Consider the following 15,711-nt stretch of genomic DNA (forward strand, 5'->3'; position numbering starts at 1 on the left):
ATTTTCAACAATTTCAGCTCTGTAGTTACACGAAAGAAGATTCTCCTTCAGAGCACACTTAGAAGCTTTTAGACTGTTTATGTGAAGCTGGAGCCAGAAATTCAAATTCGTGAGCTCATCCTTTCCTTTTGTCACTTTGTCCAACGGTATTAGGTGCAACTAACCAACATCATTTCATTCCTTCATTTTCCAAAAATGTTCACAGGTATCACACACAGAGTTACCAGGTTTCTTGCTTCTTAAAAGTGGTCAATTAGGAGTATCTAATGCAGACATTTTGGGTCTCCCTATAAACAATTTATGCCATGAACTACCAGGGCTCTCTGTATTATTATTGGAAATAGAGGTCTTAGTATTTTTAAGTCAAATCAGATTACAGAACCAATTCCAAAACAATGAAGAAAACTCATTCTAAAAATCCTGTTCCTTTAGAATTCCACTCTCAGTACCAAAACCTGTTTTAATCAGGGTTTTCCAGAGAAACAGAAGCAATTGGATATAAGTAGAGATATAGGGAAGGGAATTTATCAGGAAAATTGGCCCATTTGAATATGGAGGCTGAGAAGTCCCACAGTAAGCTGTCTCCAACCCAGAAAACCAGGAAAGCCAATGGTATGGCTCAACCCAATCCTCAGAGCCTAGGAAGTTTATGGTGTAATTCTCAGTTTGAGGTCGAAGGCCCGAGAGCCCTCGGTGCCACTGAAGAGTCTAAAGGCCAGAGAACCCGGAATTCTGACATCAAGGGCAGGAGAAGAAAGGCATCCCATATCCAGAAGAGAGATGGTACGAATTTTCCCTTCCTCTACCTTTTTATTCCATCAGGTTTCTATCAGAATAGATGGTGCCCACCCACAGTGACCAGTCCACCGACTCACACTCTATCTCCTCCAGACACACCCTCACAGACACACTTGGGACAGCCTAATCATTCTAATCCAATCCCAAACCACTTGGACTTCCCTTTCAGCAGAAGACAGGTGGACTCAATGCTGACCTAAGCATTAAAAATAAATAATGCTTTACCAGATATCTAAGTGTCTCTTAACCCAGTGAGGTTAACACCCAAACTCAACAATCACATTCCTTTCCTCAAATAATCACTATTGCATGCATATCGGGGAGGCCCAAAGAAATGATGATGGAAGGGCTGGGCATACTTATTATTTTGTACTAGTTATGTGACTGCTCATATTTTTAAAGAAAACATAAAGGACACAACCTTGAATTGCTAATTCTAAAAATCTACCTCTTTTCATCTGAGACATAATAACAAAATAACTTCCTCAAAGACCCAGCTAAGGATTTGAGTTTGGTAGAATAAGTTTCAAGAATTAGATGATTTTCAAATTATTCAGAGTAAGATTCAAGATTAAATAAATAAATACATGTCTAATATTTAAAGCAAACATTTTGTTTTGTCTGGTAGAATTCAGATGTTGACTATTTATGGTATCTTATATGAGTAAACATGGAACATTGATTGCCAAGATAAACCAGAGTTAAATAAACACGATTATAGGAAATTTCTTCTGACATATACATATGGTGAGATTTGAATTTCTGCTTTGTAGCTTGAAGTCACATATGTAATAATCTTTGGAGGATGTATTGATTCTCTAGAAGAGAGTAATTTTCTCCAGGAACTAAGAAATAGTACCGTATGCTTATAACAGAGGGAACATCTGTTAATCACGATTTTTTTTCTTAATTCAGGAATCTTTAAATAAACAAAAAGAGAACAATAACCAATAAGAGAAACATTAAGACATTAGTAGGTAAATAGATAAATAACCTGAATAGAAAATATACACAAAAAGGAAATACGGCTAGAGAAATAGGGAGGAAAAAAATGAAGGTTTAAAAGTTATTGTTAGACTTACACAGAGAGAAAAGTGCATTCTGTTTAGCATAATACTGATGGGCCAATTCTAGCTGTGGAAAGATAGCCCTAGGACAAATGCTCCCTTAACTGAAAATAACAGTCGAGGTCTCTCTAAAGCTTTCTTTTCAGAGGTCTCTTTACCCCTGTCTCATGGGATCTGAAACTGAAAGAAGAGGCAGGGTAGGAGGATAAAGGAATATAGAAAATGTTTCCATGTTTCCAGAAATCCACTGATACAATTTGATGTCAGTCCCCTCCAAATCTCATGTTAAAATGTGATCCCCAGTGTTGGAGGTGGGGTCTGGCGGGAGGTGTTTGGGTCATGGGGTTGGATCCCCCATGAATGACGTGGTGCCATCCCCATGGCAATGGGTGAGTTCTCTCTCTGGCAGTTCACACAAGAGCTGGTTGTTTAAAAGCACCTGACACTTCCCCCTTTTTCTCTTGCTCCCGCTTTAACCGCATGATGCTCTTGCTCCCGCTTCACCTTCCACCATGAGTGGAAGCTTCTGAGGCCTCGCCAGGAGCAGACACCGCCACCATGCTTCCTGTACAGCCTGCAGAACCATGAACCAATTAAACTCCTTTTCTTTATAAATGACCCAGCCTCAGGGATTCCTTTACAGCAACACAAAAACAGACTAACACATCCTCCCTAATGGCCACTCAGGCACTGGCTCAGGAAAACCCCTCACTCTTGTTCTGACTCAGATTCCTTTCTTCTTTTATTCACCAGCTCTCACAGCATGGTTTCTTACTGCCCTGACCTGGGCTAGAATAGCTGTGTCTCCATTTCCATGTCTGTAACACCTTGGTGGTACGATTTTAAGCATACCTACATTATTCATCTGCTGCATTTCTCTAGCTCTCGTTAATCTCTATTTCAAATTTGGTCTTGCACAGACCCATGTGAATATTGAGATGGAAGAGTCTCCTGCAGTGTTTGTTCTCCAGTGCATATTCTTCCAGAGCAGGCTCCAAGTTCTTCAGAAACATCTTTTCTGTACATATAACCAATTGCTCCTCTGGGAGGAAGTAGAATCCTGGACTGTTTCAGCTACTCTGGAACTTGCAGAAAGAAAGCAGCTTCAAAGAAGCTACAAAGCTCTTCCCAGACCATCGGAAGTCATGGATTCTCTGAGTGGCATGCACTCTGACACAGTCCTCACCCACCCAAGCACCTGTTGTTTTGCTTTCAAATTTTGATGTCTAACTATTTCATGCTCACTTCTTTGAGAGCTGCATACACAGGAATATGGTAACTCAAAAACTGGCCCTCCAGATCTTCCTAACACTGCTTTCTCTTCATCAATACTTATTTTTGGGGACCCATCCATTCTCAATCTTAGCCCCCAACCCAGTCATCACTGTTACCCAATTTGCAATGATATCCCAACAGAATTCCAGTCCCCTATGTAGCAAAATACACCATCTCAAGTTAGAATATGACCTCCAGTAACGACATCTTGGAGAAAGAATATTTTAAGAAAACATACTTTTTCTAATCATAATTAAGTATACTTTAGTTACAACATATCTATTGTCGATTTATATGATTATGCTTAGAATCATATAAGGGGCATGTAATATTAAAGAGAGAAATCCACCAAGGTTGAAAAATCAGCTTTTCTTTCTGAGAACTGCAAAACATATTTATTAATTTACTCATGAACTACGTGACTCCTAAGATTCCTTCAAACAAATAGTTTTTAATTATTTTATCAATCTAAATCTATTTGAATCTAAATCTATGTGAGTTCCATATTGTGTTCATTTCAATGAGGGAAACAGCAAGAGAGAAAGAAAACGAAAAAGAGAAAAGCAACAGAAGGTGAAGAGAAGCATGCAGGGAAAAGAGAAAAATGGATGAAGGAAAAATCCCCCGTTCACTCAATCAGCATATACGCGTTAAGGGTTTCATGTGTGCCCAGCACAGAGCTAAAAAGGAGAAAGAGGAGAAAGAAGGATGGAATCAAAAGAATGGGAGAAGCCTAGTGGTTTTTGAATGAGAGGGCATCTGGGGTTCACTGCTATTTACTAAAGCTGAAGTGTGTGAGGTGTTATCACCTGGAAGACGAAGTCACCTCCGCTCAACATTTTATCGAGCTAAAATCTGCAAATCACACTTCTCTACAGCACATCATTAAATCTTCACAGACTTTTCCTGAGGTGAAATCATCCCAGTGATAAAATCACACTGGGGGCTGCAGAAGCTCTTGCCAGGCTCACACTCATAACGGGATATCTGCCAAGAATCAGATGAACCAGGGCTGAGGGCCAAATTTGGCCCATGAGCTGGAGGCTTGCCAAATCCAAAGTAATCTAAGATGCTGGTCCAACAAATATTCTGCAGTATCAGGTCATGTCCTGAGTTCATAGTTTCATGTACTGAAAAAAATGAGTATAATCAGGGACTCCTTTTTTATGGCATGCCAACCTTTTTATATTCTTAAAAGATACATTAAATGAAAAGTGCTCAATTACAGATGAAATATAAAATGGGTGCCTGTTATAAATTTCAGAAAGACTCAATTTATTAAAATTAGTGAACAAAGAGTTTTTAAATTGCACACCTAGTTCAATCTATTGCTAGCTGAAGACATACTCTGAAGATGTATCAGCTTCTGTCAGTTCTTATTTCAGCAAACGAGGTTTTCTGATTTAGTCAATGACCAGGACTTTGTGAATTGTTGACACTGTTTTTCTTTCTTAATTCCTTAAAAAACAGATTAGTTATTATTATTACTATACTTTAAGTTCTGGGGTACATGTGCACAACATGCAGGTTTGCTACATATGTATACATGTGCCATGTTGGTGTGCTGCACTCATTAACTCGTCATTTACATTAGGTATTTCTCCTAATGCTATCTTTCCCCCCTACCCCCACCCCATGACAGGCCCCAGTGTGTGATGTTCCCCACCCCGTGTCCAAGTGTTCTCTTTGTTCAATTCCCACCTATGAGTGAGAACATGCAGTGTTTGGTTTTCGGTCCTTGCAATAGTTTGCTCAGAATGATGGTTTCCAGCTTCAAAACCAGATCGGTTTTCTTACCTTCTTCCCTACTGACCCCTCCAGTTTTCTGATAGCAGTGGCTTCAGAACTATGTCTGAGAAAAGGCGAAGCAAAGAAGGATGAAATATATCCTGCTTTAGAATATTGGAAAAAGAGCTTTATAAAACTGTAATATTCTTATTTAGCAATTGTGGTCAGTAAGTTTCTCATTATGTATCATTTAGACTTTTAAGCTAAAGTGAGATAAAATTTAGTATAGATTTCTTCATATTTTCTTAAATTCTATTTGCATTTTGTGAAATTATTTTATTGAACTGTAAAATATTTCCTTATATAAACTATTTTGAAGGATTTACTGTATCATAAAATATGATTTTCCTAATGTCTGATGCCCAAGTTGTTTTCAGAGAAAGGCATTTTGGCTTTATAATGAAAATCAACGGGCAAGTAAGACTAAATGGAAAGAAACTGTACAGACACTATGGTTGGGAATGGAACTATTTCAGTATTCTGTTATACATTAAGAATTTGGAGTTCTGCAAATTTACTAGAAAGAAAGCAACCTCACCAAAAGGTGGGCAAATGATATGAACAGACACTTTTCAAAAGAAGACATTTATGAAGCCTACAAACATATGAAAGAAAGCTCATCATCACTGGTAATTAGAGAAATGCAATTCAAAAACACAATGAGATACCAACTTGCACCAGTTAGAATGGCGATCATTCAAAAGTCAGGAAACAACAGGTGCTGGAGAGGATGTGGAGAAATAGGAATACTTTTACACTGTTGGTGGGACCGTAAACTAGTTCAACCATTGTGGAAGACAGTGTGGCGATTCCTCAAGGATCTAGAACTAGAACTAGAAATACCATTTGACCCAGCCATCGCATTACTGGGTATATACCCAAAGGATTATAAATATTCTATTATAAAGACACATGCACATGTATGTTTATTGCAACACTATTTACAATAGCAAAGACTTGGAACCAACCCAAATGCCCATCAATGAGAGACTGGATAAAGAAAATGTGGCACATATATACCATCGAATAGTATGCAGCCATAAAAAAGAATGAGTTCATGTCCTTTGCAGGGGCATTGATGAAACTGGAAGCCATCTTTCTCAGCAAACTAACACAGGGATAGAAAACCAAACACTGCATGTTCTCACTCATAAGTGGGAGTTGAACAGTGAAAACACTTGGACACAGGGAGTGGAACATCACACACCAGGGCCTGTTGGCGGGTGAGGGGTAAGGGGAGGGAGAGCATTAGGATAAATACCTAATGCATGAGGGGCTTAAAACCTAGATGATGGGTTGATAGATGCAGCAAACCACCATGGCACATATATACCTATGTAACAAACCTGAATGTTCTGCACATGTATCCCAGAACTTAAAGTTAAAAAACAAACAAACAAACAAAAACTCTAAAAAAATGTGGAGTTTTGGCGAGATTTTTGGACAAGGAAATTCCCACTAAAATTCTATAATGTAAGAGCTCAGTCATAAACCAGAGCACAGCTGGCGGAGACCGCTTTGCCTCCTACAAACCCCCCTTTAAAAGGCTCGGGGAATCAAGAACAAGGTACAAAGTTGCAAAAGCAGTGGATGCTGGAAATATGGGTCAACCCATTGGAAGAACTTCAACTCTCCAGGGTCCAAGTAGGACCCACAGGTACAAGAGTGAGGGTGAACTAGAAAGGCACAGCCCATCTCAGATGTCTCTGTACCCTCTCCTTCACAGTCATGGGGACTCTACAGGCCACGGGGTGGGCTGCCAGCCTCCTTGATCCACAGAATCCCTTTCTGAAGGAAACAAGCTCATTTCACAGGCATGGCAAACCCTTTCCTCCTAAGAAACGCTCTTTCTTGCTAACTTTAGGGACTGTAATTTCCAGTACTACAAAAGACCAAATGCAGAAGCAACAGTTGTTCAGTTCATGTAATTCCTTATGTTATACATTTATATGTGACAAGGACTGCCTTAAGAATTCAGGATGAGGGGGGCGGAGCAAGATGGCCGAATAGGAACAGCTCCAGTCTCCAACTCCCAGCACGAGCGACACAGAAGACCGGTGATTTCTGCATTTTCAACTGAGGTACTGGGTTCATCTCACTGGGGAGTGCCGGACGATCGGTGCTGGTCAGCTGCTGCAGCCCGACCAGCGAGAGCTGAAGCAGGGCGAGGCATTGCCTCACCTGGGAAGCGCAAGGGGGAAGGGAATCCCTTTTCCTAGCCAGGGGAACTGAGACACACAACACCTGGAAAATCGGGTAACTCCCACCCCAATACTGCGCTTTAAGCAAACAGGCACACCAGGAGATCATATCCCACACCTGGCCGGGAGGGTCCCACACCCACGGAGCCTCCCTCATTGCTAGCACAGCAGTCTGTGATCTACCGGCAAGGCAGCAGTGAGGCTGGGGGAGGGGCGCCCGCCATTGCTGAGGCTTAAGTAGGTAAACAAAGCTGCTGGGAAGCTCGAACTGGGTGGAGCTCACATCAGCTCGAGGAAACCTGCCTGTCTCTGTAGACTCCACCTCTGGGGACAGGGCACAGTAAACAATAACAAACACAGCAGAAGCCTCTGCAGACTCAAACGACTCTGTCTGACAGCTTTGAAGAGAGCAGTGGATCTCCCAACACGGAGGTTGAGATCTGAGAAGGGACAGACTCCCTGCTCAAGTGGGTCCCTGACCCCTGAGTAGCCTAACTGGGAGACATCCCCCACTAGGGGCAGTCTGACACCCCACACCTCACAGGGTGGAGTACACCCCTGAGAGGAAGCTTCCAAAGCAAGAATCAGACAGGTACACTCGCTGTTCAGAAATATTCTATCTTCTGCAGCCTCTGCTGCTGATACCCAGGCAAAGAGGGTCTGGAGTGGACCTCAAGCAATCTCCAACAGACCTACAGCTGAGGGTCCTGACTGTTAGAAGGAAAACTATCAAACAGGAAGGACACCTACACCAAAACCCCATCAGTACATCACCATCATCAAAGACCAGAGGCAGATAAAACCACAAAGATGGGGAAAAAGAAGGGCAGAAAAGCTGGAAATTCAAAAAATAAGAGTGCATCTCCCCCGGCAAAGGAGCGCAGCTCATCGCCAGCAACGGATCAAAGCTGGACGGAGAATGACTTTGCCGAGATGAGAGAAGAAGGCTTCAGTCCATCAAATTTCTCAGAGCTAAAGGAGGAATTACGTACCCAGTGTAAAGAAACTAAAAATCTTGAAAAAAAAGTGGAAGAATTGATGGCTAGAGTAATTAATGCAGAGAAGGTCATAAATGAAATGAAAGAGATGAAAACTATGACACGAGAAATACGTGACAAATGCACAAGCTTCAGTAACCGACTCGATCAACTGGAAGAAAGAGTATCAGCGATTGAGGATCAAATAAATGAAATGAAGCGAGAAGAGAAACCAAAAGAAAAAAGAAGAAAAAGAAATGAACAAAGCCTGCAAGAAGTATGGGATTATGTAAAAAGACCAAATCTACGTCTGATTGGGGTGCCTGAAAGTGAGGGGGAAAATGGAACCAAGTTGGAAAACACTCTTCAGGATATCATCCAGGAGAACTTCCCCAACCTAGTAGGGCAGGCCAACATTCAAATCCAGGAAATACAGAGAACGCCACAAAGATACTCCTCGAGAAGAGCAACTCCAAGACACATAATTGCCAGATTCACCAAAGTTGAAATGAAGGAAAAAATCTTAAGGGCAGCCAGAGAGAAAGGTCGGGTTACCCACAAAGGGAAGCCCATCAGACTAACAGCAGATCTCTCGGCAGAAACTCTACAAGCCAGAAGAGAGTGGGGGCCAATATTCAACATTCTTAAAGAAAAGAATTTTAAACCCAGAATTTCATATCCAGTCAAACTAAGTTTCATAACTGAAGGAGAAATAAAATCCTTTACAGATAAGCAAATGCTTAGAGATTTTGTCACCACTAGGCCTGTCTTACAAGAGACCCTGAAGGAAGCACTAAACATGGAAAGGAACAACCGGTACCAGCCATTGCAAAAACATGCCAAAATGTAAAGACCATCGAGGCTAGGAAGAAACTGCATCAACTAACGAGCAAAATAACCAGTTAATATCATAATGGCAGGATCAAGTTCACACATAACAATCTTAACCTTAAATGTAAATGGACTAAATGCTCCAATTAAAAGACACAGACTGGCAAACTGGATAAAGAGTCAAGACCCATCAGTCTGCTGTATTCAGGAGACCCATCTCACACGCAGAGACATACATAGGCTCAAAATAAAGGGATGGAGGAAGATTTACCAAGCAAATGGAGAACAAAAAAAAAGCGGGGGTTGCAATACTAGTCTCTGATAAAACAGACTTTAAACCATCAAAGATCAAAAGAGACAAAGAAGGCCATTACATAATGGTAAAGGGATCAATTCAACAGGAAGAGCTAACTATCCTAAATATATATGCACCCAATACAGGAGCACCCAGATTCATCAAGCAAGTCCTTAGAGACTTACAAAGAGACTTAGACTCCCATACAATAATAATGGGAGACTTCAACACTCCACTGTCAACATTAGACAGATCAACGAGACAGAAAGTTAACAAGGATATCCAAGAATTGAACTCATCTCTGCAGCAAGCAGACCTAATAGACATCTATAGAACTCTCCACCCCAAATCAACAGAATATACATTCTTCTCAGCACCACATCGTACTTACTCCAAAATTGACCACGTAATTGGAAGTAAAGCACTCCTCAGCAAATGTACAAGAACAGAAATTATAACAAACTGTCTCTCAGACCACAGTGCAATCAAATTAGAACTCAGGACTAAGAAACTCAATCAAAACCGCTCAACTACATGGAAACTGAACAACCTGCTCCTGAATGACTACTGGGTACATAACGAAATGAAGGCAGAAATAATGATGTTCTTTGAAACCAATGAGAACAAAGGTACAACATACCAGAATCTCTGGGACACATTTAAAGCAGTGTGTAGAGGGAAATTTATAGCACTAAATGCCCACAAGAGAAAGCAGGAAAGATCTAAAATTGACATTCTAACATCGCAATTAAAAGAACTAGAGAAGCAAGAGCAAACACATTCGAAAGCTAGCAGAAGGCAAGAAATAACTAAGATCAGAGCAGAACTGAAGGAGATAGAAACACAACCCTCCAAAAAATCAATGAATCCAGGAGTTGGTTTTTTGAAAAGATCAACAAAATTGACAGACCACTAGCAAGACTAATAAAGAAGAAAAGAGAGAAGAATCAAATCGACGCAATTAAAAATGATAAAGGGGATATCACCACTGACCCCACAGAAATACAAACTACCATCAGAGAATACTATAAACACCTCTACGCAAATAAACTGGAAAATCTAGAAGAAATGGATAATTTCCTGGACACTTACACTCTTCCAAGACTAAACCAGGAAGAAGTTGAATCCCTGAATAGACCAATAGCAGGCTCTGAAATTGAGGCAATAATTAATAGCCTACCAACCAAAAAAAGTCCAGGACCAGATGGATTCACAGCTGAATTCTACCAGAGGTACAAGGAGGAGTTGGTACCATTCCTTCTGAAACTATTCCAATCAATAGACAAAGAGGGAATCCTCCCTAACTCATTTTATGAGGCCAACATCATCCTGATACCAAAGCCTGGCAGAGACACAACTAAAAAAGAGAATTTTAGACCAATATCCCTGATGAACATCAATGCAAAAATCCTCAATAAAATACTGGCAAACCGGATTCAGCAACACATCAAAAAGCTTATCCACCATGATCAAGTGGGCTTCATCCCTGGGATGCAAGGCTGGTTCAACATTCGCAAATCAATAAACATAATCCAGCATATAAACAGAACCAAAGACAAGAACCACATGATTATCTCAATAGATGCAGAAAAGGCTTTTGACAAAATTCAACAGCCCTTCATGCTAAAAACTCTCAATAAATTCGGTATTGATGAAACGTACCTCAAAATAATAAGAGCTATTTATGACAAACCCACAGCCAATATCATACTGAATGGGCAAAAACTGGAAAAATTCCCTTTGAAAACTGGCACAAGACAGGGATGCCCTCTCTCACCACTCCTATTCAACATAGTGTTGGAAGTTCTGGCTAGGGCAATTAGGCAAGAGAAAGAAATCAAGGGTATTCAGTTAGGAAAAGAAGAAGTCAAATTGTCCCTGTTTGCAGATGACATGATTGTATATTTAGAAAACCCCATTGTCTCAGCCCAAAATCTCTTTAAGCTGATAAGCAACTTCAGCAAAGTCTCAGGATACAAAATTAATGTGCAAAAATCACAAGCATTCATATACACCAGTAACAGACAAACAGAGAGCCAAATCAGGAATGAACTTCCATTCAGAATTGCTTCAAAGAGAATAAAATACCTAGGAATCCAACTTACAAGGGATGTAAAGGACCTCTTCAAGGAGAACTACAAACCACTGCTCAGTGAAATAAAAGAGGACACAAACAAATGGAAGAACATACCATGCTCATGGATAGGAAGAATCAATATCGTGAAAATGGCCATACTGCCCAAGGTAATTTATAGATTCAATGCCATCCCCATCAAGCTACCAATGAGTTTCTTCACAGAATTGGAAAAAACTGCTTTAAAGTTCATATGGAACCAAAAAAGAGCCCGCATCTCCAAGACAATCCTAAGTCAAAAGAACAAAGCTGGAGGCATCACGCTACCTGACTTCAAACTATACTACAAGGCTACAGTAACCAAAACAGCATGGTACTGGTACCAAAACAGAGATGTAGACCAATGGAACAGAACAGAGTCCTCAGAAATAATACCACACATCTACAGCCATCTGATCTTTGACAAACCTGAGAGAAACAAGAAATGGGGAAAGGATTCCCTATTTAATAAATGGTGCTGGGAAAATTGGCTAGCCATAAGTAGAAAGCTGAAACTGGATCCTTTCCTTACTCCTTATACGAAAATTAATTCAAGATGGATTAGAGACTTACATGTTAGACCTAATACCATAAAAATCCTAGAGGAAAACCTAGGTAGTACCATTCAGGACATAGGCATGGGCAAAGACTTCATGTCTAAAACACCAAAAGCAACAGCAGCAAAAGCCAAAATTGACAAATGGGATCTAATGAAACTAAAGAGCTAATGCACAGCAAAAGAAACTACCATCAGAGTGAACAGGCAACCTACAGAATGGGAGAAAATTTTTGCAATTGACTCATCTGACAAAGGGCTAATATCCAAAACCTACAAAGAACTCAAACAAATTTACAAGAAAAAAACAAACAACCCCATCAAAAAGTGGGCAAAGGATATGAACAGACATTTCTCAAAAGAAGACATTCATACAGCCAACAGACACATGAAAAAATGCTCATCATCACTGGCCATCAGAGAAATGCAAATCAAAACCACAATGAGATACCATCTCACACCAGTTAGAATGGCGATCATTAAAAAGTCAGGAAACAACAGGTGCTGGAGAGGATGTGGAGAAATAGGAACACTTTATACTGTTGGTGGGATTGTAAACTAGTTCAACCATTATGGAAAACAGTATGGCGATTCCTCAAGGATCTAGAACTAGATGTACCATATGACCCAGCCATCCCATTACTGGGTATATACCCAAAGGATTATAAATTATGCTGCTATAAAGACACATGCACACGTATGTTTATTGCAGCACTATTCACAATAGCAAAGACTTGGAATCAACCCAAATGTCCATCAGTGACAGATTGGATTAAGAAAATGTGGCACATATACACCATGGAATACTATGCAGCCATCAAAAAGGATGAGTTTGTGTCCTTTGTAGGGACATGGATGCAGCTGGAAACCATCATTCTCAGCAAACTATCACAAGAACAGAGAACCAAACACCGCATGTTCTCACTTATAGGTGGGAACTGAACAATGAGATCACTTGGACTCAGGAAGGGGAACATCACACACCGGGGCCTATCATGGAGAGGGGGGAGGGGGGAGGGATTGCATTGGGAGTTATACCTGATGTAAATGACGAGTTGATGGGTGCAGCACACCAACATGGCACAAGTATACATATGTAACAAACCTGCACGTTATGCACATGTACCCTACAACTTAAAGTATAATAATAATAAATAAATTAAAAAAAAAAAAGAATTCAGGATGAAATGATGAAGATACAGCCTTTGCATAAATATAATAGTAAAACAAACACACACAAATTATAATATTAAAAAAATCCTAGAGGCCAGATGTGGTGGCTTATGCCTGTAATCCCAGCACTTCAGGAGGCTGAGGTGGGCAGATCACTTGAGGTCAGGAGTTTGAAGCCAGCCTGGCCAACATGGTGAAACCCCATCTCTACTAAAAATACAAAAATTAGCCAGGTGCGGTGACACGTGCCTGTAATCTCAGCTACTAGGGAGGCTGAGGCAGGAGAATCGCTCAAACCCAGGAGGTGGAGGCTGCAGTGAGCCAAGACCGCACAACTGCATTCCAACCTGGGCGACAGAGCAAGACTCAGTCTCAAATAAAACAAACAAAATTCTAGAAAGCATTTCCCAAGGCCTGAAAGCTATGAAGGACATTTCACAGGTGGCAAGTGGACCACTGCAGTGTCTCTTCTCCCATTCCTTCGTAGCCACTCAGCCCTGCCTCTTAGTTAGGCATATTGCTTCCTACAATAAAAGACTCTGCCTTTCTTTCTCCTCTGGGCTATGCTGACATAGTGGAGCTACCAGGTCAGCCCTGGATACCCATCTTTCCTGAATTCTTTTACATGAATAAAATGGTGCATTTTTATTTTACATTGCTATTTGGGGGCTCATCCGGTGAACCTAAATCTAACTGATTCAAGGGGCCAGTCACATGAGGGGAGAAGGCAGAAAGGGCCTAGCTTAAGAAATAAAAGGAGGCACACAGGGCCAGGAAGGAGAAGACGTCTGAGAGTACTGCACTCTTGTCACTGCAGTAAGGAACTTTCCTGCTCCTAGCAAAGGAAGATCTAAATTCTGCTTCAGAACCACTAAGCAGTCACTCCTCATTCTAGTAGAGCCATGGTAGAAAAGTAAAACTGTGGCCCAACAGCTTTGACTAGAAGACCAGGATATCAATCAGCATTTCAGTGGGGAATGAGGTAGCAGCAACAGCAAAGGTTCCCAAGAGAAAGTACCAGTGGTGTGTGTGTGTACGTTAACAGTCACACTAATGTGGCAGCAAAAATGTCACACTTACTTTATTTAGAAACAGACTTGACTTATTTTCAAGCTCCTGCTTGAGAAGATGGCAACAGTCTTGCCTATTGTAACATGCACCTGTATCCCTACTTCCTCATGTTCATGCCCTTGTGAAACCCTCTTTCTTTGAGTAGGGGGTAGGACCAGTGATTTGCTTATAATCAATAGAATATAAGTGTGTAGGTGTGTAGTAGGCTCTGTCATCTAGGTTGGTGTAAGTACACTCTGTGATGTTCATGCAGTGATGAAATTGCTGAACAACGCATTTCTCAGAACGTATCCCCACCAAAAAGAGACACCTGACTGTAGGCAGGAGGAAGTGCGTAGGTTAAATGCAAACACTAAGCCATTTTATGTCAGGGACTTGAACATCTGTGGATTTTGTTTTCTACAGGGGGGATGCTGGAGCTGGTCCTCTGTGGATACTGAGGTACAACTGTAAGATTTCACCTTTTAGTTTTAGATCTCCAATCCATTGGGAGTTTATTTTTGTGTTTTGTGTGAGATATACATCTAATGTTACCTTTTTTCAAATTACTATTTCATCCTCCAGTCTCTTCTTTCTCTGTTCCATTTCCCATAAACTGCCTGATCAGTCTTACTAAAACAGTTGCCTCCATTCTTCTCTTACTCGGTGGCCACAAATGGCTTCTTGTCATTTGTTGCGTCAAATCCAAACAAAGGCTTCATGCCAAAAATTAAAGTTCTCCATGATATGCACCATCTAATATATTCAATTCCTTCTCCATAATCCTAAAATGCACCTGTTGCCCAGCCTTTCAGCTAGCCTTCAAAATGTCCTCTGAACTTTGGAATTTTGACAGTGCTGTTCTAACTTTTTCTTCCTGTCTACCTATAAGAGTGCTACAACTCCTTAAATCAATATATTTGAAGAAATAATTACTGTAATTTTATAAATGTGGTAAGAGCTGAACACCAACAGATCTAAGAAGCTCAACAAACTCCAGGCACAGGAAACATTTTTTAAAAACAATAAAGGACACATTATAATCAAAGTACTTAAAACCAATTGTGAAGAGAAAAATCTTAAAAAGAACTAGAAGTGGGTAAAGACCCATATTACAAACTAGAAATCAAAAATAAGAATAATCAAAGGCTTTTCATTGAAAATAAAGAAAGAAAACAGGGAAATATCATTTAAAGCAGTGATATTAAAAAAACAAAAACAAAAACAACTATCAGGCTTGGGTGAAAGACTGATATAGTCTATGAAAAACTTTTAGATGCTAAGAACAAAGCATAAGATCATTTAAACAGATGTATAAAACAATGTGACAAAATCCAACACCCATTCATGATTTAAAAAAACAACAAAAGCACAAAACTCTTAGGAAACTAAGAATGGAAGAAAACCTCCTCAATCTGATCAAGAGAATCTAGAAAAAAAATTTACATTATACTGAGTGGTAAAAGACTGCATGCTTCCCCCTAAGATCAGGAACAGTCAAGGATGTCCACTCTCATCACTTTTATTCAACATTTTACTGAAGGTTCCAACGTGTGAAAAAACACAGGAAAAAACATACAAAAGGCA

General features: G+C 40.3%; 1 protein-coding gene across 1 annotated transcript in view; it reads left to right on the forward strand.

Moving 5' to 3' along the window:
- The first annotated feature begins 551 nt into the window (after positions 1-551).
- Positions 552-15,711, forward strand: part of RXFP2 (relaxin family peptide receptor 2) — a 99,248-nt gene continuing 84,088 nt past the window's right edge. The window contains exons 1-2 of the mRNA XM_050766012.1: positions 552-783; positions 6,475-6,585. Coding sequence (XP_050621969.1) covers positions 552-783; positions 6,475-6,585 — 343 coding nt within the window. The remainder of the gene's footprint in view (positions 784-6,474; positions 6,586-15,711) is intronic.

This window comes from Macaca thibetana, chromosome 17, assembly GCF_024542745.1.
Source record: "Macaca thibetana thibetana isolate TM-01 chromosome 17, ASM2454274v1, whole genome shotgun sequence".
Lineage (NCBI taxonomy): Eukaryota > Metazoa > Chordata > Mammalia > Primates > Cercopithecidae > Macaca > Macaca thibetana.